General features: G+C 36.6%; 1 protein-coding gene across 10 annotated transcripts in view; it reads right to left on the bottom strand.

Moving 5' to 3' along the window:
* Positions 1-245: 245 nt before the first annotated feature.
* The window catches only part of LDB3 (LIM domain binding 3), a 127,004-nt gene continuing 105,590 nt past the window's right edge, over positions 246-21,659 (bottom strand). For 6 of the 10 annotated variants that reach the window (XM_082052327.1, XM_082052328.1, XM_082052323.1 and 3 more), the window contains 7 exons: positions 21,195-21,242; positions 18,373-18,500; positions 12,006-12,306; positions 10,566-10,746; positions 8,252-8,372; positions 6,720-6,835; positions 246-4,723 (listed from right to left, as the gene is read on the bottom strand). In XM_082052327.1, coding sequence (XP_081908453.1) covers positions 4,634-4,723; positions 6,720-6,835; positions 8,252-8,372; positions 10,566-10,746; positions 12,006-12,306; positions 18,373-18,500; positions 21,195-21,242 — 985 coding nt within the window. In that variant the 3' untranslated portion in view covers positions 246-4,633. The remainder of the gene's footprint in view (positions 4,724-6,719; positions 6,836-8,251; positions 8,373-10,565; positions 10,747-12,005; positions 12,307-18,372; positions 18,501-21,194; positions 21,243-21,659) is intronic. The other 4 variants (XM_082052329.1, XM_082052331.1, XM_082052332.1 and 1 more) reach the window with 1 other exon arrangement.

Here is a 21,659-nt window from a genome sequence, read left to right as displayed (position 1 = left end):
TACCCACCTGAACTTATGCAGTCAAACTTTGTTCTCAGATGCATCAATGTAACCTAAGACAGAATTTGCCCATTCCTTATAAAGTTACTATAAACAGTATTTGTTGACATAATAAGGTCTGTGACTATACAAGTCTTGCTAAGTTAAAACATGAACATGTACACCTATGTCTTTTAAGCATACTAACATTTGTTTAAAACAGCATTATATGGTTAATAAACATTTAAGACTGATATACAATAAAGTTGAAACCAATGCTTTTAATTTTTATTTTCAGGACTGTAGTAGAGAGTACAAGCTTGTGTATTCTTTCTTATCAGGATTACATGTCTGAAAGCTGTCAGCTGTTCACATGGCATATTAATAAATACACCCAAATCATAAAGTTTAACTGTATTTGCACATTGCTTTTATTACTAGACTGTTTTATTCATGTTGGCACAGATAATCCATGCAAGGTAGTTACTCACACCTCATAAACCACACTACATTCTGTTTCTGAAATAACTAGGAACTTAGGAAAAAATATATATCTAAAAGCAAGGGCACTTGTGGCATCAAGTCAATATATCAATATATTATAAACCCTGGACTTCTAAGATGATCACTGCAGGCAAGAAATCACTCAGTTTCAAAATCTGATGTTTATAAATACTAAAAAAAATTAATATCTGCTACCAGTAGACAAGTATTGCAAACAAACATTGGTGTGCCCAGCATTAGACACTAATGAGTGTGTTCAGTGCTGTGGACTTTCACATTATTAAACATAAATACAAATAATCTTTAACAAAACATTTCACCCAAAGTACTGACCACTGAAGGACCAAGGAAAACATTTTTCCCTGTTTTGAATTGATTTTAGAAATGTGTAATGTGTAAATCCAATATAAAATTTCTAAAAAAAGAAGTCATAAGAGTGTTTTTGTTTTATTTTGTTTTCCAGATAATAAAAGTAATATTTAGAAACATTTAATTTACCCTCCTCTGCAAAAAGAACAGAAAAAGAGAAAAACTATTAAGATCATTTTTGAAGCCTTTGACTGAAAAGTTACTGAACACTTTTTAATTCGATAAAAGACTGGACTTCTTATTTGATCATTCAGAGGTACAGTATCTTTGTTTTATAATTTAAAACTCCACATTAATTAGAATGAAAAGAAATATTTAGAGGAACTTAGGACTTGTCCCAGGCATCTATTACAAGACATAAAACATAAAGAAATACACATTATCCATCTTGCATATTTTTGTACAGCGTTTATGTTCAGTGATTGTTGCATCTTTCCCCCCTCCATATCACAAAGATGACATCTGGCAGAAGAGTATCAGTAGTTATATGATATTCTACCCCTGTGAAAGTTAAAATACTACATTATTATTCACAAATTTCTGGTTTGGATATGTGCAAAAATTATATCTTAATATAGATATCAAGGGTGGGTAAGTGGATTCCCTATTTTTGGACCACATTATGAAGCAGCACAAGTCAAAACAGGAAATTTATTACATTATAATCCTCAGGGTATCTCTGTTTTTCATTCAGAGATATCACTGTACTTCATATAGTGATATGTAAACTAGCTTTAATCTCACTTGCTCAGACACCAGCTGAAATCAGGGCATGTGTTACAGTGCATCTTATCTGCTCAAGGAAGTTTTCAGGAATCTCTCAAGCTAGTATGGCTCTCACTGAAGCCTGTGCTGCTGCATTTTCACTGTTGTCACTCTGCAAGGGGCTCAGCTTTTGCATTCACCTTTCTGCAGTACTGACCACATACTAGATTGGATCCTGTATCCCCCTTGCTTATCCCTTCTATACATATTCATACTAGCTCTCTGGACTATTGAAAACTACATGTACCCTGATTTCTTTCTTCAAGCCCTTTCCCTGACTGTAGTGAGTCATGCTGGCTATTTCCCCCTTCCCCCCCTCCACCCCACCCCAACTCACATGTCAGTTTGGTGAAACTAGTCTTACCTAGTTATTCCCCCTCCTCCAACCCCAGCTTCACTAATGGCCTCCTGTGTCCTCAATGCCTCATCTTCTCACACTCAACCAGAGATGCTGCTGCAGGTGCTCTCCCTTCTCTGACCCAAGCCTCCCTTCCCCTGCCCACACTGAGACCCCAGTCTCCCATATCCCTGTTCACCCCTGTAACTTGCAGACTGACCTGGGCCACTTCAGCTGGTGATCTGGGCTCCCCTCTGAACATGGAGACAGCCCTAGCCATGCAGCCTACCACCATCTCCCCACAGACTGTATCCCTGCCAAAGCTGCAGCCCTCCATCTCTGGCCATCTCCTAAAATGCTTTGTCCTTCACACTGCCAGTGAAGAGGGAGCTTTGAGGGACATTGAGGGGGAAGGTGGTGAGTGAGACATATACACACATGCATATTAGAGGTGAAAGACCTCATGAAATTCTTCTGAGACATCACAAGCCCTAGCATGTTGTGTCCTCCCAAGGAGTCTGACTCCCTGTTTTGATGTTGACAGTACGAGACCCAGTCAGTAGGTCACACAGAAATCTGCCGTAAGAATATCTTCAATGCAGTCTTAGTGTATAATATGCTGATATGAATTCTCCTAAATAACAGAGAATAATAAATACCATCTTGTTGAATGACATTCAAAAATTGAAAGGAAATCTAAAATTATCTCACTGTTATGAAAAGGTATTTCATGAGGTAAGATAAGTGAAAAAATATTTAACTTCCATGATTACAATTTATTCCTCTAAAGAATATTATGAGCCAGGCCTTTGGATTTTATGATCAATGGAACCATATTCACATCAGTCCAACACTGACTAAAACCAGAAAATTTGTTTGCTATAGAAAAAAAAAAAAGAGGCTTTACATATAATGTACTAGTGTTTTAGAATAATTCATGCATAAAAAAATCTGACCGTGTAGCACTCAGATTGATCACTGCTAAGATCTGTGAGAACTTAGATACTTATTGGACAAATGCAGGTCATATGTTTAAACTGCCATGGGCAGTTCAGGTTGTTATTTTTGTCTAAGATGAGGACTGTCTGCAGCTAACTTAATTCTCATATTAGAACTTCAAATTTATTTTATTCCTCCCTCAAACTTTAGATAGTTTCTCATCCCTGAAAAGACAAACTAATTTTCTTAAAATGGGCATTACCCATAGTGAGGGAGAAAAGCAGACAGTGCTATGTAATTTGTTGTTACTCAAAACACAAGGTAAAATAGAGGGTACAGATGGCACCAGAAGGTGGCTCACAGAATGCATCCTCAGCCTTAGAAATTCTAATTCAAAACTGTCAGTACTGCAAGCTGTCAACACACACATCATAATTTTCACTTAAATTAATAAAATTGGAATAGTGATCAGACTACATTTTATAAATAACTGCTTGAACAATGTGAAAGTTGTTCTTAAAATATTAGAAAAGATGACTGTATGGTTATCCTAATTGTCAGAGCCTATCTACTGTTCTATAGTGGCAACTACTACTGCAATTCAGGATGTGTTGCGTTTAAACTAACAAAATTTATAAAGAGTATATGCTGGTGGTGTTATGCTGCCTTACAAATTTTTAATCAATGTTAATTTGCTATAGGAAAAATTATGCCCTTTTCCTAACTATGTGGGAAGGAGTAGGGAACTTTTGCAAGCTATCTCCCACTTCCTAGCTGGGCTAGGTGGATGTGTGTCTTGTGTGTTCACCAATGTGAAGGTTCAGATGTAGATTCCTACCTCCCAATGATATCAATTGGAATTATCATAGAAACCAAAGCAACTTTGAGTATCTTTTTCCACAAGAGGAAAGGAAAACTGTTTTCAAATTAGAAGCTGGCCTTTCCAGCCAGCTCTATTCCATCCAATGTAAGAACAATCTGGAGAAAGTTGGCCTTTTCCATTATGAGTTGAAGGTGAACTAATCTAGTGTGTATGTATAAGCCAAGTGCACTAGCAAGGTTGATCCAACATGCTTCTCTCAGGCCTACTGGGTTATGGAAAGCATTATTCTGTTTCTACTTAATTTTCAAAGTAAGTTATGGATTGTCTCCTAGGCTTCCCAGCTACATATGTATTCAAGACAGACTTCTAATTTGTAAAGAATCTGAAATATTTGATGCTATGAGGTAGCACCACAACATAATGGAATAGCACTGACTTCTCATAGAGGAAACCCTAATCTATTTATTTCCCTTTGAAAACTATGGCCTTTGGTTCTACAGATTATTGTACATGTGGCACTTAATAATTATTGTTATGAAAGAAAATTACTTATTACAAAAGGACTTTTCCAGTTGTTCTTAGACACTAGTGTGTGGTCTAAGCAGTAAAACTGCTGTGGGTAGTTCATTTGAAACTGTATTTGAGCATTACTTTTCATATTACAGTTTTTAATTATTTCAATATTTCCCCCAACTGTTGCTCTAATAATAGACTAGATCATTTGTTTTGACTGTTCATTCAGTAGGTTTTTGTATGAACCTTACAAAAGCATGTTCTGCTTTTACAAAAGAGGTTAAACTTCAGAAATATCAACTTCCTAGCTTTTACCAAGAGAAACGCTAGCCATCATTATCAACTTTATAATTGCCCAGTTAGTCATCTGTTTTTCCCCAGCGTTACTGATACCAAGTCTTCTTTTAAATATTGATGGCATGGGCATGCTTCTTGCACAGTGGCTTATCCTTCTTGGAGTAGAATGGCTGACCTTCCAAATTCACATGGCATACCTAGAATTAATAATGAATACAATCAGGGATCATAAAAGAAAAAAAAAAGTTATTATCACTTCGAGCTGTATTTCTCTTCTGCCCACACGTTTCTTTGGCAGAAACCCATCCGATTTCCTGGATCAAAGTGCGTGCCTTGGTAGTTTTCCTACTCCATGTAGAGGTTAGGCTCTTATTTGCATCAGCTCTCCTCTCTGTCTCCTCTTGCCACCACTACCCACTAAATCCACTAGTTTCCATTAAAATGAAGTCTGGGTACACAATCCCCTAGGCAGCTTTGGCATGCCCCAGCAGTGCTTGTGTAGACCATCAAAGGATAGTGGCATGCTCGAGTGCATGGTCCTAGCTCAAACTTAAAAATCTGGATTCCAATCCTTTAACACATGATTTTACAAAATCTGGTTAGGTGCCATGGTCCCAGCAGTACCATCTTTCCATGGTACCGTTAGATAGATACTTATGCCTATTATTACTTTGTCTTGGTACGGGTGCTTATATGATCAAGGAGTGGGTCATTCAGACACCTGGTATCATTGAAAATTAAGTACTTATTCTTACCAGGTTATTCTTCAACCCATAGAGTTCTCTGTCTGGTTGTATAAATGCCAGAGTTGACATGACAAAGCATGCAAGAATGCATGGCGAGGCTGGGCAGTCCAGGTTTAGATCAGCTTAAAGTCAACTGGAATTGTACAGATGTCTACAAAAGGGAGTGCAACACCACTTGCAAAGTCAGAGTTGACTAGAACCGCTTAAGTCAACACATCAGAATCTAGGAATAAATGTTGTCCCTAACCCTTATGGCAGACTTAAGACCAGTGAGTAATAACATCAGTGATGTGCTACTGCAAGTGGAAGGGAAATAATTGAAAGGATATGAGGATAGCATATTAAAAATCATGTTTATTTGCATTTGACTTAACCTACTGAAAGAAAAAGTTATCTCCCAACAAAAAAAAAAAAGAGCTGTGAGAACTGCATTATCAAAACTGTCACCTCCAGAGAAAATTGGGTTGCTAATTTAAATAAATACATAAACATACAGTTAAATGAATAAGCAAATAAAAGAACATGAATTATTCAGAGAAAGTGTCTTTTGTAAGTGACTAATAGCTGTTACTTTGTGAAGGAAACTCACTGTCTTAATATTCCTTTCAATGTTAAAATTTCAAAAAGACTTCAGTTTTCACAGGACATTTTTCTGTCGCTCACTTCCATGTACCTTTGAAAGACCAGTAGCTAGTTTAGCTTCAGATATTTATAAACATTTCTATTCTTTCTACTCTTCTACCTAAATTTTAGAGTTCAATAAACATTAGGAATTGTCAGTCATTTTTGGTGTGACCGACATACTATTTTTAGTTAATTAGAGGTTCTAGATAGTATTACCTTAGGAATAATATGTTGCAGAACAGCATAGCTGTATTAGAACCATATGAAAAGTACTGTGAATCATATGGATTTCACTACTTTGTGTGCAGAGTGTGGGAATATGGCCACACTGTAGACGCACCACAGATTGATGAGTTTGACCAACTTCTATGCTAATTACTATTCATTCTCTCTAAACAGACTCCTTTTGCAAGTTTCAACAAGCATTCTGCACGGAAATACAAACTGCACTACTTTGTAAATAAGATTATGGCAATGCTGTTCAGTATGGTGTTAATTTATTTTAAATGCTGCTTTATCTTTATTTGGTAAACACTGGAAAGAATAACAGCAATAGTGGTATGTATTACTGTACGAACTTTCTAAAACCGGATGTTTTATTAGAAAGCACGCACTTGTGATGGTCAAATTTAATAATTCTAGTAAAAGTTTATGGAGGAGAAGAGAAATCACTCTCATCCTTCTCCATCTGCAAGTGAAAATCGAAAATCAATCCCTCTGCATTCTTAGGCATATGTTAGTCATTCCTGCTTTCAGATCTGCTAATGTTACTTCACAATTTATTAGTATAAAGTAATAAGATAGTATTTAGTATAGAACCTACAGCACAAATGAAGCAGGTATCATGCCAAGTGTGTCCAAGAGCTTCAATGAACTTATCTCCAGCTTCAACAGGAAAATCACAGCCATGGCATTTTGTGCTGAACAAAGCAATATAATCTAAAATGAAACAAAAAGCAAACTTAGAAACTCTTACTGTAAATGTATTAAATCCAAGAAAAATAGAAAGTTTCCCAAGGATGATTTTTTCAGTTGTTTTTCCTCAGTTTCCTACTACATTTGCTGAAATACACTGAAAATTGCGTTTTCATTATTTATATAGAAACCCAGTGCAAAACACTGGGTTGGCGCAACAGTTGTCATCACAAACAAAGTAAACAAACAAAAAAATTAATCAAACAAAGTTTTGTTTCTCATATAAGTTTTAAATGAGCTTTAATGTATGTGGAAGCTATTCATAAGGACAAATATGGTCATATGAAACACAATCTAATGGCCAGTGAATGTTACCTTAAGGGTGGTATAGAAGGACTGTTTAAGTTTCCATGTCTGGATTTATGTTCTCTCTGCATTAAGAGAATATTACAGAAGCCATGTACTGGCTGGTTAACACATGTTTACTTCGAATATCAAATGCAATTTGGAAAGACTTGATATTGAAAAAGATAAGCAGAAATTCTAAAAGTATATGGATTTAATGAGAGTCATGATAGGTTATGGCAAAACCTCCAGTTTTAAAGGGTAGGTGCCAAGTCAGTCATGGTGTCTGGTTTTCATTCTTCACTAAGAGTTACTGATTTGTAAAATTCGATTTGTGCAACTGTAAAGAAGGATTCTCCAGAGAACTGGGCCAGAGACTCATTATATGGAAGGCAGGGCTTACAGAGGGAATACAACTTAAACCTTAACCTGCTATCCGACCATGTCAGGCAACTCATTTACATGGCAAGCACCATTTATTAAACCATATTACCCTTTCCATAGTTTGGAAAATCATGGTCTTTTCTTAGTTGGCAAGAAGCAGTTCATTTGTTGCAGCACACAGAAAACGTAATCTGCACTACCATGTGTTGCACATCTGGGCAGAGCCATCTTTTCATGTGTGTTGGTTGATCAGTTTTAGGGTGAGGTAGCAGCATCAGAGGTCATAATTCAAACAACCTAGTAGAAAGAATGTGGGCAGCAACCCACACATACTGTATAGAAGCACTACCAGAACCCTAAAAGAAGAATTTTTAATGCCATAGCATGTAGATTTCAAGTAAGCAGAATCTACCAGGGAAGGGAAGGGAACAGGGGAAAAAAGTATAGGGAGAGAAAAGGAAGGTAAGTATCATAATACATAAGGGAGAGAAATGAAGTAAGGCATCCTGGGGCATAGACACAGAAGATGCTCTGTCACTCTGTCATATAAACTGGAGAAAAATACAGAGAGGGAAACACTTGTATATGTGGAGAGGGGAAACAAAATCCATGGGTAACTGACTTTATTTTGTTCATCAGCTGCTTTATTCTTAGGTTGCTTCCATACATGAAGCATATGATTACTGAGCAGAACTGTCCAGTTTGCCTTACCTTTCTCACAGTAAGGTTCCCCATCCTCCATGTGAAAGAGGCTATTCCCGAATGGCATCTTACAAGCAGCACAGACAAAGCAGGTTGTGTGCCAAGTTTGTCTTAGGGCATGCATCACTTCCTGTAAAACAAACAAATAAACAAAAATCTCCAGCAGAATAGAATGCCTACTGGAGAACAAACAAGGCAGAAATGCTCTAAATTTTTCCCATCTGTATCAGCCAATTCCCCTCCTCAAAAGAAAGAAGTATGACAGAAATTGGGATCCTTTGGAAAGAAAGAGGAAATAGGACTGCAAGCTTTCTAGAACAATGTATTTGCCAAAACGAAATAACATAGTTCAGCCAGCTGTTTGTATCAACATGCCTAGTTGGTGTTGCAGGAGAGATTCTGCACAAGGATTCTGGTTATTTTCTGCTTTGTTTTGACACAATTAGTATGAACTCTTCAATGCAAGAGCATGATTTGCTAAATATGAAAGAGTTATCTTCTCCTGTAAGACCAAGAAATGCATGCAGGGGATAAGGGATTGAAGTCTGATGTTTTAAAGCACTTTAGATTACGTACTAATTTCTTTAAATTTCTCACAGGAATGTTTCACAAACTCATGTGAAAATCTAAAAAAAAAAAAAATGGTCTTGGATTCTAACTGATGTGATTAATGAAACTGAGTCTGCATGTCTGTTCCTAGGCCACGTGTTCATAAAAAAAAAAAAAAATCTGTGCAACTGATGTTCTCTCGAACTGAGTATCCAGATTTTATCAGCTTCTTTCTTATATGCAGTATGGAGCAATCTCTATTACTGCTTCATTCTTATCTTGTCATGCAGAAGTCCTCCAAGTCCAAAAGGTGCTGTACTGAGCTCTGATGCATGGTTACCAGCTAATTTGTCAATCCTACTCGTGCCCAAGACTATGTTCAATAGTGTATCTCTGTAAAACAGTCCAGATTTCAAAGGGCCAGCTGCGTAACTGGTGTGAATTAATTTAACTTTGTTAACTTCAGTGAAACAGCATTGATTTACACCAGCTGAGAAGCTATATCATATTTTATGTTGCTTTCAATTACATACAAAGACCCTGTTCTCTTTTAAAGATTGTTTTTAATCTCCACTGACTAAGACAAAAGGGATTGAAGTCCTCTTCTATGCTTGCAATCCAGTGAATAGACAAAATAGTCTAATTTATGTTTGCTATATATCTCATTAGAGAATCACCATTTGAGATACATTAACTTCTGCTACTGTTTGCAAAACAGCTATCACTGATAAATAGGTTTTGATCCATAATGAACCTCACTGAGCAAGAAGCAAAGAACAGACTGAGAAATCATATTAATATAAATAGAGGCAGCTGGCATCTTTGCTGTTTTCCTGATGAAAATCCATAATGGGGAACTGATTTATGCCAGCATTAATTAGGTAAGTTAAGTCAGTACTCTGCTGTAAAATGATTCCTACTGCTGCAGTAGCAAACAAGACTTGGTTGGAGCCAGAGCTTCACCATAGATGTCTGATGCTGCCATCCCTAATTGGCAAATTCAGGAAAAAGCATCTAGTCTGTCAATGCCAACATTTAGACAGATGTCAAATGGTGACAACTAAGCAGTGAAAAACCAATGTGCTACTCCTTGCTTCCTCATTGAAGAGAATCTTCTCATATATTCATGATAACTGGATGCATAAATGCACTGCCAAAATTATCTTATGGCATCCCAACCTCACCACCATCTAAGTTATATGTAGAGCAATTTTACTTGTACCTAAGCATGAGCACATTAAGACAAAAGCCACATTATTTTTGCATTTCTGGAATTCAGATCTTTGTATTTGTTCTGTATTCTTTTAACTATGAGAAGTCAGCACAATTCCTCTTGGCAGCTGTGTTGTGAGGTACCAGTGAGGCCCCTTCCCAAGGTCACTGACACCTCCATTGAAATTTAGACTCAGTCCTGTATAAGAAAACCCAGTTCAAGTCTCTTACTGTAAATATAAGGAAAAGAAAAAGTAACATAGTTTGTATTGGATAGCAAGGAACTATCCAAAAGACGTTACTTATTTTACACTCAGTGAGATAGTAATTGGATTAAATATTCTGTCTACAAGTTGAATAAGGTACAGTAATATCCAAGATTTTGGATAGATAAAAATTATTATAATATGTTTCTCATTCTGAAATAATCAACAGGCTGGGAAATTATTATTAAAAAGGGACATAAATAATTAAATATCTACTTTCATTGCTTACAGTCTAAACTATCGTACTATTTCAGTGAACCACGCAGTTGGAGAAAGGGTTAAGCTTGTTCTCTTACCCCCATGATCTTAGTGTGGCATCTGGCACAGGTTGGTGCAAAGAACTGTTCATAACAGCGCTCACAGTACACACTGTTCTGCTCCTCCACAAAGCACACGTCAGCCAAGGATGTCTTGCAGTAAGCACAATTGAATTCTTCTGGGTGCCAAGAGCGACCCATGGCTACCAGGAAAGGACCCCTGTAAACAATCATAATTATCTCATTTGTATCGCAAAAAGATTGACTGACTCTGATTACAAACCCACTTTGTTAGACACTGCATGCATGTATCAAAAGCATTCTATATGAACCATGAAGGTGAATATTAAAATAAGATCCAGAAGTCTGAAGAGTAATGGTATTTTTCAAGACCATTACTCAAACACTCTGCCAATTGGTTGAAGTATTTCATTAGTGTTTAGTCACATACATTGGATTTACAGCAACTGTTAGAAAAATCACCAATTGTTTTCCTACCTGCATAGCTATAAGGGGTCTTCGTGAACAGTTGCAAAGACAACAGGAAAAGGCTAAGGGTTGTAACACAGAAGATAGTGCTACTATTTGAAAGCATGAAAAAGCAGGCAAATTTCCAAACGTACACACCCACACCTCACAACAGCTCCTAAAGTCTCCTGCCTTCTTTTGATCTGAGACAGCACTGCATGCAGCATGTTCTTGAAATGTCAGACTATCAGCCGACAACTTGCTATCTGATTATATGGAAGACACATTAAATTCATTTTGGTGATTTATTCTTGATTGTAATTAGATGTAGTGATTATTACTGGAGTCTTTCAGTTTCAGAATATAGGAAGGGCAATGATTAGCAGTTCTGCAAAACCAAACTAGCTCCTCTTTTAGTGGAGGGGACTGGCATTAAACGTGGATTACTTAAAGCTGGTTAGCAGTTCACAGGGTAACAATGGGCACTGGTCCAGCGCAATGAATCGGGAGAGGAAAAGGGAGAGGCATGCTCTGAATCACTGCTAATAGAATGTAGGCATTATCTTCTGTCACAAAAGCAACAATCATATTTGAATGCTGTACCAAAATGATGTCTTGTTCCTTGTCTCTACATAATCCTCCCGCACCCCCCAACTCTCCAATTGAAGTTGTGTGTACCTTCTTCAAGGGGTACCTTAGGACCAGAAACTTGTTTAAAAAACAAACAGTGATTTGCCACAGCATCCAAGGAACAAACAATTAGCACGTATAACTTAACAGTGATAAAAAGTGAACCACACAACAGCAAAATGAGCTCTGGAATTGTTGAATTAATAAAGCAGACAACAGATATCCCTGCTGGGTAAATTTAACTGAGTCTTAGGCTCTGGTACTGTATATTAATGTACAATAACCAGTCTCTGTGATACATATATATATATATATATATATATATATATATATATTTTTTTTTTTTTCGCTTTATCCCTCTTCAAAACCTCATGACCTTACCGAATGATGCTGTTACAGTGTCCACAGAGAGGAGTTCGGCTGCTGGCTGGAAAACGCTCAGCCTTTTGAAATGTTCCCCGGGCTATTGGAGGAGCCTGGGAAGAAGTTGAAACTGGAGATGGGTAAGCAGAAGTTGAGCCAGGAGATCGTACTGGAGCACCTCTTGGTAGGATATGCTTTGTGACAGTGGTGGTGGTTTTTCCGGGTGCAAATTTCTGGGAAAAGGAGTCATCTGTTACCCAGGGAGGACGACTTGCAGGCTCAGTGCTGGGAGGAGTGTAGGAATGAACGGGTGCTGGTGCTGTTTTAAGTATGCCAAAAGAAACCAAGAAGTATTTTAAAGTCTTTCCTTTTGACGGCAAAACAGTAACACGTACCAAAGGGTACTCCACAACACACTAAAAATAAAAGCTTCAGATGAAACTTAATTATGGTCTGTCCCATTATTGCTCATTAATTCTGAACTGAAGTCAAAGATACCAGCACAATCACTGACTTTTAATCCACATGCATTACAGAAGTGACTGCCTACTGCCTTTTATAGATTTTATGAAGACCATTTTCAAGGGCATCTCGTCATATTCTAGTAGGAATGGATTTGACAATCCTGTGATAATTTTAAAGACTGCCATATAATCTGTTTAAGGGAGGCTAAAAATAGAAAGGCCAGATCATGTAATAAAGTTTTAGACAGAATTCACCACAATTTCAATAAGAAGTTATGCTTAAATTTTGATCTCATTAAATTCATTTAAATGCAGCGTTTCCCACAGATGTCACCATTATCTAAAATTTGTAGGTTTTACTCCTAGGTTTCTGAAGGAAAACAGGCTCACATAGGGAACACAGAGCTATAGCACTGGAAGGAATATTGAGGGAGCCAATTCAGCTCACATGACCAGCAAGACAAAGCCAACAGCACTGAGAGGAAGGCCAGACTTGCGGTTATGACTGATCTCAGTTCAGCTCAGTTCTTGGCTCTGCCACAGACTTCCTGTATAATTTCAAGCAAGGCGTAATATTTCTTTGCCTCTCTTCCCATGTATAAAATAGAAATATACTTCCTTTCTTCCATCCTTCGACTATCACATAAAATCTTCAGTGCAGGCTGCCTCTGTGTTTGCGTGCACCAGGCTCAAATCCTGGGTGGAGCTTTATCACATTAAAATAAGCAGAAGCTGGAGCCTGCACATACCAAGGAGTTTTCCCATTGCCCTACTCTATTCAAAACGTCAGACCTTGCACTGTGTAGGAATGAAGTGTCTGCCCAAGAAACTGCCTCATTTTGCCAAGTACAGGAGCACTAAAAGCAGTTTTTCCTTCGCAAGGAAAACAAAAAGTGAACGGTTGTTGGTTTGTGAGAGGAGGAACAGAAGCTTGGAAAGTTTAAGTGTTTTGCCCAAAAGAGAGGGCACAGATTTGGAAACAAAAGTCAGTTCTCCTGCAGCCTAGGCAACCACTCTGGGTGGTAGGTCCCAGTGCCAATAAAATGATGACCAAATACAACATTTACAGTTTTAAGGGGCTTGCAGGTAGAAAAGTATTTCAACCAAGAAGAGGGTTCCAAATGTAACATAGATCTTTCTGGATAATAAAGTGGTTAGATTATGTTTAACTTAACACTTCTTTGTTAGCCCAAGCCCTGCCACACAAAATAACATACACTGATTATTGGCAATTGCATGTGCTTCAACTGCATATGTATCAATCCACTGTGATCACCCTGTGATCTCTTATTTTCTTCTTTTTATTGACTTCAGAGCTGAATCTAAAGCATCTTCTTGATAAAACATTCTTACGCTACAGCATCAACAAAGTTTCTGCTTCATAAAACTGTATCCCACCTTAGCTTGAGGCTTTTTTTTTTTTTTCAACCTGGTAATGGTAAACAGTGTTTAAATATTTCAGAACAGAGAATATATATGCAATCTCTTTAAACCCTGGGGCTGTTGCTATTTATGTATTACGGTACTAAGCCAGGCAAAATTAGAAGGCAATATTTAATCTCTAATTGGTGAGTTCAAAAGGCTCCCACCTATGAGACTCTCTAATTAAATAAGGTGACTTCTAGCTCACTCAGTTTTGTGTAAGGATTCTCCCTCCCCCAAAGAGCCAACAATCATTCATGCAAAGTACGGCAGCATATCCCACAGAGGGCCTAACAAAATGATCAGATGTTCAAACCCAGAGTTCCAGAAGTGAAGAACAAACGCAGGCCAGGTACCATTTTTAGGATGTCGTTTTCCATTACTGTCATTAGTAAATTCAGCTTACAACCTCTTAACTCTTTTGGAGGATAAACACTGGGGAAGGGTCTTTGTCTTTCATTCTCCCTGCCTTCTATTTCTTTTTACTTAATCTTTTCTACTTTCATCAGTAAAATAAAGCACTAACTTTTTTTTTTTTTTTCCCAGTTGCTACCAAGGAAATTATTGAAAAATGACAAATGCTAGGTGTTCGCAACTGCTCTGACTTATCTTTTTGGCCATTATTATTTAATTTTACAGGCTGGATTTATTACAACATACTTCCCCCCTGTGAACAGACTGGAATTACTATTAATTTAAAATAGCATCAGTGCAATGTATTAGAAAGGTTTCACTAACTTTGAGATTTAGCTATTGTTATTAAGAGGGAATTATTATATTTTAATCTTATAGCTATATTGCTAAGCTTACGTAAACTCTAGTCTTTGTAGCTACTGCCATTCAAATTCACCTTGCATGTTTATGTATTTTAAAATCTTCCAAAATATATGCAGCAGATAAAATGTGCTGTTTGCTGGTAAAAAGTACTAAGATTCAGTATATCAGTGAATAGATTCTCAAAGTATCCGTATTGTATGAGCTGACCCTTAACTGTTCAAAAATGAATACTTCACATAACTCAGTAACCCAGCTTCTATCACCTTCTCTCAGCCCTCTTATAGAAGAAAAACAATGGGACTATTGTTATCCTGTTATCTCTCTTAATAGCTGTAAGAACAAGCCAATTCCTTGTTGCTGAGGAATTTAGAATTCTCCTTATCAGCTCTTTTTTTATGGTCAATGGATATTTTTCCTCTAGAAAAAAGGCGTGTTACCAAAGATTCGTTTAGTAAAGATTCATCAAGTCTCAAATGCTTTAGTCTTACAAACTAGTTTGCACTGTGAGAACAATTTCCTTTTTTTTCTTTGTTAGTAGAACACATAATTGTTATTCTTAGCAATAATTTTCCAGTAATAAATGTATTCATAATCCCAACTGATTTGGCTTGTTCTACACATCATTGAAGCCCCAAGTTTTCCAATATACTGTTCCAGTATACAGAAGATGACAGACAAACCAGATAATGCAACAAGTCCTTTACAAGAAGACACCATTCTTATTTAGAAGAATTTAAAAAGAAAGACGGCACACAACCTGCTGTTTTAGTCTTGAAGGTGCTTAGGATTCAGTGAAAAGTTAATTGACATTTGTGAGAATCTTTCTACCAGTTTCTAAAAAGAGTGGATCAGGCCTTTCCACTTAAGCACTTCTACATGCATGAGGAGACCTATTTGGACTTATGGATTTTTACGGAAATATCTGCTTTCTTACTTTTAGGTATCATGTTACTTTGTAGTATAAAACCGGCATCTGGGTTTCTTGGAATATATGAAAGCCCTATTCTAGTCTGAGAAAGCCTGTAAGAAAGGGATACACACGCATGTTCCGCCATCTAGTGGACCTTGCTCAGAAAAGAAATCTGTGCTCTTTCCAAAAACGGGCTATGGAATTTACAGGACAGAGAAAAGATTATGGAGTTCACAGCTTTCCGTACAGGAGGAAAACAAAGCAGGAAAAGAGTTAGGTTAGTCAAAGTAGTACTCTTTCTTTGCTTTAAAGTGTAGATTTAACTGATTACTCCTATCTGAGCCAGATGCTCAATAATGCAGTTTCATTTTGAGATTGGTTTCAGTTTAACTAAATTTAGTCTTTTTTTTTTTTTTTCTCTCTCTCCAATTAAAGATTAAAATAGCCTTGTAAATCCTCTTAGTGACTGATTCCGGTTTCTGGATATTGCGTATATGAGGCTGTTGGTGGAAGTTGCTGGCCCACATTTTTAAAAGAAGCAAGTCATCTCATTCCCATTAACACTGAGGGCTAGCATAAAGGCATTCCTCTTCTAAATACTGCATTGCAAATCGTTAATCTCCACTATTTCGGCCTTTTCACATCGTGGAATTACAAAAATACAACTCTAATAAATTATTTGTTGAAGTGAGAGTGCAGTTATCAAAAAAGCCTGAGTTTGCACTAAGCCTGGAAGAAAAAAATGGATTTTGTGATTTCGTATGTCACCATTTGAGAACAGCTGATCCTCTCGGATTGAGGCTGCATTTTACACTGCAGGGCAAAATTTATATACATTGACAAAGTTGGATGAGGAAGTTTTCTAACTGTCCTGATGGTTTGTTTCTAAGTACCACTGATCTTTCCCATCTGTCACAGGAAATGCCGTTTCCAACTTGTACTTGTCCCAAGTGACATTTTCCTGTTTGCTCAGAACTGCAACTGTCTTTAGAGCCAGCTCATGTTCCAAAACCAGTACAAAGTGCTACTACATCAAATATATAAAACTTCAAAAATAGCAAAACAAAATCTAAACATCTTCAATAAAATACCCTTCTTCAATCTCCTTTGTACCCGAGTCACTTTGGGGTTCAATTACAGAGGTATTTTAGAATTCTTTATTGTAGATCTCAAACTCCTGCACAATACAGGGAGACTTACTATTTCTTTCTCTGCCAACTTCATTGCTATTTGAATTTTGTCTTTGTAACATATCACATTACATATTATTTTGAATTTTGTCCCACGCTCTAGAGTACATTATAGCCTTACAGTGCCTGCAAAATAAGGATTTTTGACACACAGGCAGACAATATATACAAGTTGAGCCAAGTTCATTGTATACATACTGACACAGAACATAGTTTCCTTACCGTGTATTTTAAGCCCTTATTGAGAGGCAATGAGGCTCAAAATCAGCAATACAAGGAATTGCAAAGATGCCCATCACAGAAGAAAAGAAAAGCATCACTTCCTATTCTGAGCCTAACTCAACAGCAAGCTTTTTCTTTAACAGATACCGCTACTAATTGGATATAGCTACTCATTTACTTCTGTGGCAGTTTTGCATACTGAGAACTGGAGACTATGCTTCCCCTAAACGAGCATGTGGCTTAATATAAATCAGTGTATTTAGGAGATATTTTGACTTGCCACAGTTTGCTGTGTTCTGAATGATGGAAATAAATCCTGTTTTCATCTTTTCTCTTTTTTTGCAAGACAAAATAATAACATTTGCCTTTGGTAAGAACATGGTATATGCTGACACACTCAACCAAAAGCAAACGAAGAGAATGTGAAACCTTTATTGACTCTGAGACCCTCAAATAGCTTATGATAGTTCTGAACTGGCTTTTTCCACCATTATATCTCAAATACAAAGATCAATAAATTGATCTGCCTGCTTTATGTCTAAGTTTCTATGGGTTTCATTTCAGTAGATCCAGAGATAGAGCATTACAGAAGACAGAATTTAAGATTGTCAGAATTCTTGGCATTTTCATATTTACTTGACTGTCAATATATAAATCAACTTTCTAATTCTCTTGCTATGACTCTTGCTATGCTTAATTTGAAACAGAACTGTATTTAGACTTATATTGCTGTCTCCTTTAATTTGTTCATTTTACACGTTCACATTTTGGTCATCAATGGTTTTAGAAGTTCACTCCATTTGTAACACATTAATACAAAGGGAATTTAAATAACATCAAGGAGCATATTTTCCACATGAATGAATAATTGAATCATTTCTTTCAGTAATTGGAGCTATGGGAAGTGGAAGAATAGCATTACAAAGTACTTCAACAGGTCATTCTTTATTTCAAATATAAGCCTGAGTTTGAGAAGTTCAATATAAGGCCTTATCTATTATGCAAATATATCCTTTTCAAGCTACACTTCACTGTTTTATCAATTTTGAAGTGTCATAGGGCTCCTAATTGGGTGTGCTGGGTTATTTTCCAAATATATTTCTTTTGAAAAGTCAGGCTACACATTTTTTTAATTACAGGTTTTTTTCTTGCTTTTATTCTTCTTCCTCCTTTTGTTCCACATTTTCACTCTAAAGCAGACTACAAATACAATATAATGCTCAACCTTCATATAATCTGAAGCAAAACTAGCAAATGCCAGCTTTTGTTTCCATGTATATATCTTCCCTGATATGTGTGTGTCCTATTGCAAAGTGTGCATTCTTTGTGTTTTCTTTTTCTAAGACAAATACATGAGCATTTATTTTCTGAATCCTTTCATTCCTTTGAAATCACCTTACCTGGCTGGTAGACAGAGGGCTTTATGCTGGCAGTAGTAACAACTCTCGTTTTTGAAGTAGCAGAAGCAGTAGGACTTTCACTGTAGCTTCCAGAAACTGGTGTTGGTGTATATGACTGGCTTGTGTTTCTAGAAGCAAAATGAAGGTATGAGCAACCTTATAAACAGCAAAAGTTGCTGATTATGAAATAACAGATCTGGAAGCTTCCGAAGTACTCCAAGAGGAACTGTCCTTGAGAGCTACAGAGAGAATACTGAAAGATTCATTAGTCTTTATCATTACTAAAAAAAAGCTCAGACAATTCTCTGGACAGAAAAATTAGCTGAATAAGAAATTTAAATAATGCCAAGTTGATCTTGTTGTCACAGAAAATAGCTTACTGAAGGAATATAACAAATTTATTAAAGGAACTCTCAGTTTAACAAGGGATCAGACTTTGGAAACAGGCAGACAAAGTCTGGGCTTTCTGTCCCTCTACAAATAAAAAGGCCCATTCTTGTCTAAGAGGGATATCTCGTTGGCTTAAAAAGCTACTGGCTCAGCACAATTACTACTACTACTATCACTACTGTTAGAAATACTAACTACTCTTTATAAGCATTGCACTCTTTTCAAAAAGACTGCAGTGACCTTCAAAAAACATTTCTAATACCAATTCTTTTCCCTATTTAGACTTAAACCAGAGCCTACATTAATTTTTCTAATGTTCAGATTCAGCTAACCCCAAAGCACTTGATATACAATATTATGATTCAATTCCTGCATTCCTAGATAAAACATATTTCCTTAGAATTCCAAAAATTATTAACAAATCATTTTTCTCTATTTTATGACTCGGATGGTGATTCTCAGTTTGATTACAGTATATTGAAATACATGCCTCTTTGAATATTACTTAGGATGATTCTATTTGCAGTGACTTTGCTACTTAGACCACTAAAAGAGCATTACAAACAAAGCAAGAGAGAATAAAGAAGTACAAGGAAGTGAAGCAACAGATACAGAGATGCATGCATAATAAAAACTATTTGCTATTGAACATCATTCTTACTTACCCTGGTAACATAGTGAAACTAAAGGGAAAAAGAAAGTAAAACTATCTGTATGAACAAGATCCCTATCCATTTGTGCTGACAGTTCAGGAGTTATTTCCATAGTGGCTTTGTCTATAACAAAATGTTTGTCAGCATAAGAAAAGAAGTGCCCAGCTTTGCCAGGCCGTTGGTCCCTCTTGTACTTTCTTCGATAGTGGAAATAGATGCCATCTGGAGAGAACATGCTATAATTTTTATAAATGACAAACCCAGAAAATTTCTTCCAGTACAGGTAAAAAGCATTCTGACAAATGTAAACTCTCAATTTTTAATTTTGAAGAAAATAAACATATCCTCACGACACAGCTTTTTGCTACTCTAACAGTACTTATACTGCAGATCTAGTTTGCACAGCATTGCTGCCTCAGCCTAATTTATTTTGTCTATTTAGTTAGACCTAGAAATATAGCTATTGCTACAATGACTACAGCAAATTATTTCTGTACCTAGCCTAAGGCTTAATGCTAGATTTGAGTCCACTATACCATGAGTGAACAGGAATCTCCAAGATAAACTACTTTAGCAGGTTAGTATTCACTGTAAATTCTGTTGTGAACTGTGCTGTGTTTTTGTAACTTCCAAGCCTGTTCTAAGCCCCATAGGACTTTTTTATTTTCCATTCTTGCCATCTATTTCCTGCTCATCTGTGGTGCATAGGAACACAGTGTACTCGAGGTCACTGGGCAGAGGATCATTGCTCCTACCGGAGACAGGAAGATGTATGCTTCAGGTACACTGGCTTCACATACAGCTTTCAAAATGCCTTTAGCTAAACACACACTATCAAAAGACTTTTCCTTGTTTTAAAATCTACTATTCAAGGTAAACTAGACAGAAAACCAGTAAAACATACTTACCTTTACAGGATCAGTGATCAGTATTTACAATGTGGATTATAAGATTTTAAATCGCATTTCACACAGCCTTAATCTGAAAATAGCATACACTCAGGAAAGTCTAGTCCCAGATGTGCAGGTCCACTGGTAGAAAGACTCATTTGAAGCTCTCAATGCACAAAATACATAAAGAAATCCTGAGCCTGATTAGTGATAATTGGACTGTCATGAAGAAAATGGTTATTCAAAATCCAAGTGTTTCCCAAAGTTAACAGCATGATAAAACCATGCCACTAGATTGCCTTCTCTGTTCAGGGAAATTAGGTTGAAAAAAACCAAAACCAACACAGACACACAAAATTGTATTCATAGTACCAAAACCACGGCAAAATTAAAAGAAGTCAACTACTGAACTCTTTTACAAGTGCATGATGCATATTAAATACAGTAAGGAAGATATAAAAGCTTGTCAAAGAGAAATAAAGTGTTACACTACATCATTAAGGATTTTAGTGAAGTTAAAAGATTTATCAGAATTTCTGCTGAAGAAAAGGAAGTAGTGTGTGATTAAAAGAAAGAAAAGAAAATCAAAGAAGAAAGAAAAAAAAAGATGCCCTAAGGATCAAAGATGCTTTAATGGAACAGGAAGCAATGGCATCTCGAGAAGCAGTGAAAGCACCCTTACTGAATTGATCTGTAGCAGCCAATGGCAAGTGACACGTAGCAAAATAAATACTGGCTCTGAAAACTATTAGTTGTCAGAAAAAGAAAGAGTAAATATTTCTAAGCAGATAATTTTTATGTTAATACTTCACTCGATGCCTACTAGCAGTAATAAACTGGTTTGTTAAGTGCTTTTAAGGTAGAGTAGCTGCACAAAACAGTTTGATACCTCTTATTTGACTGGTAGTTGATGGAGGTGGAAGAATGCCGGTGGAAACTAAAATGAGACAAAAGTTGTATTTGAAAAAAAAAATAAACACCACAGAAATTGGGATATCTTGTCCTACAGTGAATTTCCTTAGAAGAGGTGCTCTTAAGTGCAAAAGTAAACAACATGTACATATTTATAATCATATAAGTTCAGTATTAAAATGCATTTTGCTTATCTTATTTCAGCTAGGAATCATAATGAAACTGGAATAATGGTAACATAAATAAATGAGCTGAGTATATTGCTCCATAAAGTCACTCACTTCCAGTTTTGCTCATTCTTTAGTTGTGCAATTCTTATTCAACCACTGGAATATTTGCTTTGACATACGCCATTTATTTGTATTAGCACAGCAAAATAAGTGAGAGTTTCTCTTTGTCAGTGTCCTAAGCTTAAGTTGCATCAAATCTGAAAAGCAAACCT

Source organism: Streptopelia decaocto, assembly GCF_964273445.1.
Source record: "Streptopelia decaocto genome assembly, chromosome: 5".
Lineage (NCBI taxonomy): Eukaryota > Metazoa > Chordata > Aves > Columbiformes > Columbidae > Streptopelia > Streptopelia decaocto.
This window is presented reverse-complemented; position numbering and strand designations above follow the sequence as displayed.